The 3,430-nt window shown below is 32.7% G+C and overlaps 1 protein-coding gene across 1 annotated transcript in view; it reads right to left on the minus strand.

Annotated features, from left to right (window-relative positions):
• Positions 1 to 3,430, minus strand: part of LOC106467572 — a 35,955-nt gene that overhangs the window by 9,811 nt on the left and 22,714 nt on the right. Inside the window, exons 2-3 of the mRNA XM_022395769.1 lie at positions 2,568 to 2,653; positions 677 to 766 (exon numbers count right to left, since the gene is read on the minus strand). Coding sequence (XP_022251477.1) covers positions 677 to 766; positions 2,568 to 2,653 — 176 coding nt within the window. The remainder of the gene's footprint in view (positions 1 to 676; positions 767 to 2,567; positions 2,654 to 3,430) is intronic.

The following is a 3,430-nucleotide window of genomic DNA, read 5'->3' on the forward strand; positions in this document are numbered from 1 at the left end:
GATTATGTTAATATACATATAGTAAACATTTAATTATGTTAATATACATGTAGTAAACATTTGATTATGTTAATATACATATAGTAAACATTTGATTATGTTAATATATATATGGTAAATATTTGATTATGTTAATATACATATAGTAAACATTTTATTATTTTAATATTTTAGAAAATGTTAAAGTTTTTGCTTTTACGAAAAAAATTCAGCAGAATATCTTTAAATGTAAAAACAAAAACTCAATTAAGAACATACACAATCAAACAAATAAGAAAGCAACAATAAAGTTTTCCCTTTTGCTATTCTGTTTCTCTTTCATTTCTTATGTTAGGTTGAACTTGATTTAAATCAAGTTTTAAAATTTTGTCGCTTTACTGCTCGTATGACTAAAATAATACAAAATTTTGACTAATTTCTCCTTTTATCTGTTTATTTTGTTAAACTTATTCTTTAAACGAGCGTGTGGTTTTCTTTCAAAGCAAATGTCATAAACAACGAAATGTTTGATTTCACAACATCTTGCTTTCGACGTCGTAACAATAATAGTGACGTAACACTTTATTTTTCCCGTACCTTAACTTAATGAAGATTATTTATACTGTAACTTTAACTAAAATATAAAACAGCAAAATTCCATTAAATTAACAATACAGGAGTATTCTGGTTAACTTACCTGCGATAACCCGAGATGAACTGAGGCGGTTTCAGAAACGTACATAATCTTTCCATCAGGAGCTACAACGAACACAAATCCGTCTAGTGTCTGTAAATAATACGTACACGTAGAGTTGTTAATTTTCACACAAGAGCTACACGTAGGATAGTAAACGCGCTTTCTCAGGTCCGATTTCAACTACGTGATCTTAGTTAAACATGATTTTATACCAAGGAATAAATTAATTTTCTCTAGTACAGTTGACAGATGTGCTGTTTACGAGCAAGTTATTTTAACTTTATGTCGCACAGTCGAAAAACGAACAAGATATAGGGTTAACTCATTAGATTGTTTACATTTAGGTTACTGATTTGATGATTACGATTGAAAATATCTTTAACAGCAACTGATGATTCGTAGTCTAATCATTTGTATACTTTATTTGTGTGTGAGTGTATTGATTTATGACGTTAAAGTATGTTGGTAAGCGGAAAAATATGGAGTGTTTCCAGATGAAGTATGGTACTTGGTATGTGAAAGTATGTTGGTAAGCGGACAAACATGGAGTGTTTCCAGATAAAGTATGGTACTTGGTATGTGAAAGTATGTTGGTAAGCAGACAAATATGGAGTGTTTCCAGATGAAGTATGGTACTTGGTATGTGAAAGTATGTTGGTAAGCGGACAAATATGGGGTGTTTCCAGATGAGGTATGGTACTTGATATGTTAAAATTTGTTGCAAGGTGGATAAACGTGAAGTGTTTCCAGATGAAGTATGGTACTTGATATGTGAAAGCATGTTGGTAACTGAACGAACATGTTTCGGAATGAAGTAAATTATGTCTACCTTTATATCGCATTTTGTTTTATAAATTAAAGTCTATAACACAGCGGACAAACGTGTTTTTGTTTTGTTCTTTTTAGGTTGAAAGAAAAATGAGTTGAGTTGTGTTCATCATTTACTGATGCTAAAGTATGTAGTGTATATGTATATATATACACAGTGGACAAAAATGTGGTGGTTCAGAATAAAAAATAAAAGGTGTTATTTTGTAATTTTAAATTTTATTTGGTATAGTGGACAAGCGTGCTGTGAATCTGAATGAAGATATGTTCATGGTTATCATGAAATCTGACAGTGTAACTCTGACGATGCTACTGTAAAAGACTGAATCAAGTAGGTATGGGCATTGTTTAAAGTAACCTAACTCCGTTTAAGTATGACATCCATGCTTGATAGAACTTTATACTTATGTTGGTTCTCCTGTTTGCAGGGTAAACAGATTGTTCTAACAGGACTGTTGACCTCCTCATCTGCTCAAAGGCTAGCCTTGTACGCCGGAGATGACAAACTATATTTGAATAATTGATCTATTGTTTTCTCCCACATGCAGGAGCACGAACCGCTGGCAAAGATTAATGATTTTAAACCGCTGACAAATTTTCCAGCTCTTAACTATTCCCACACCAAATATGATTCGCCATATGCATAACTAACGGTCTGACTGTCTTCTTGCACCATGCGTGTTTTCGTTTGTTGGAATAAAACAACCTGATTATAAAATTCTTGACATATCCAAAAATATTTTCATCTGTTACCCTCATACATCGGGATCACATTAATTTAACTCTTTTACAAACATATTCCAGAGCCATCAAAATTATTTGTTTACTTAGCAATTAAAAATAGATTATTAACATAAATCATACTTTTGCTTTCAATTTTAACAAGTTAAAAGTGTATTCAGGCAATTTTAAATTAAAACTAAACTAACGTATCTCAGTATTTGCCATAATGCTATATCGGTTTGTTTCCTTTCGTTCAAGGTTGTTTGGGTAACGAACGTGTTATGTTTAGTAGCAAGAGAAATTTTAGATCAAAAGATAAAGGTTGTAAAAAAATACTCACTTGTAAGAGATGTGATCCCAGTTCTTTGATGCCTCCTTCGCGAGGGTTATTTGGCGGGGTAACTGTACCCCAACCATCTCCCAGTCCTGAAATACAAATTTTGTAAGGATTATCCGTGCCCTAAGACACAAAGTGAACACTATATTCAAAGAAACTCGCGAGGTTTATTTTGAGAATTAGCCGTGTACCTTGACCAGCTTCTATTCCTTATTAAACACAACATTAACACAATACTAACAGGCATTCGAGAAAGTCATTGTAGGAATTAGCCGTACCTTAAAAGCATCCTAACACAAAACCAACTGATATATGGTCATGATGGTTATTATGAGGATTATCTATACTCTAATCTTCTGATTACTGAAAAATAGCATTAACGCTACTTTCACGTACTCGTGACAGTTACTGTAAAGAACAATCGTACTCTAATTACTCTTTAATCCCTAACGCGACATAAACACCGTACCCGCAAGAGGGTTATTGTAGGAGTTAATCGTACTCTAACCAACTACATTCTACTACTCCTAAAATAAAGCATTCATATTATATTTGCTATATCACTCGCGAGGGTTATTGTGAGGATTAACCATACCCAAAAACACAACACTAATGTCATACAGAGGGTTAAGTACGTTATATTTAACATAATGGATTCAGCCTTGCATTTGTTAATAATCATGAGGTTTTGTGAGAATTAACCATAACATAACTATCTTTGGGTCTTGAATAAACACTACATTCCCTCGTGAAGTTTGTTGAGAAGATTAACCATAACATAACTATCTGTTGGTCTTGAATCAACACTACATTCCCTCGTGAAGTTTGTTGGGAAGATTAACCATAACATAACTATCTGTTGGTCT

The sequence above is a fragment of the Limulus polyphemus genome, unplaced genomic scaffold, assembly GCF_000517525.1.
Source record: "Limulus polyphemus unplaced genomic scaffold, Limulus_polyphemus-2.1.2 Scaffold2667, whole genome shotgun sequence".
Classification (NCBI taxonomy): Eukaryota; Metazoa; Arthropoda; class Merostomata; order Xiphosura; family Limulidae; genus Limulus; species Limulus polyphemus.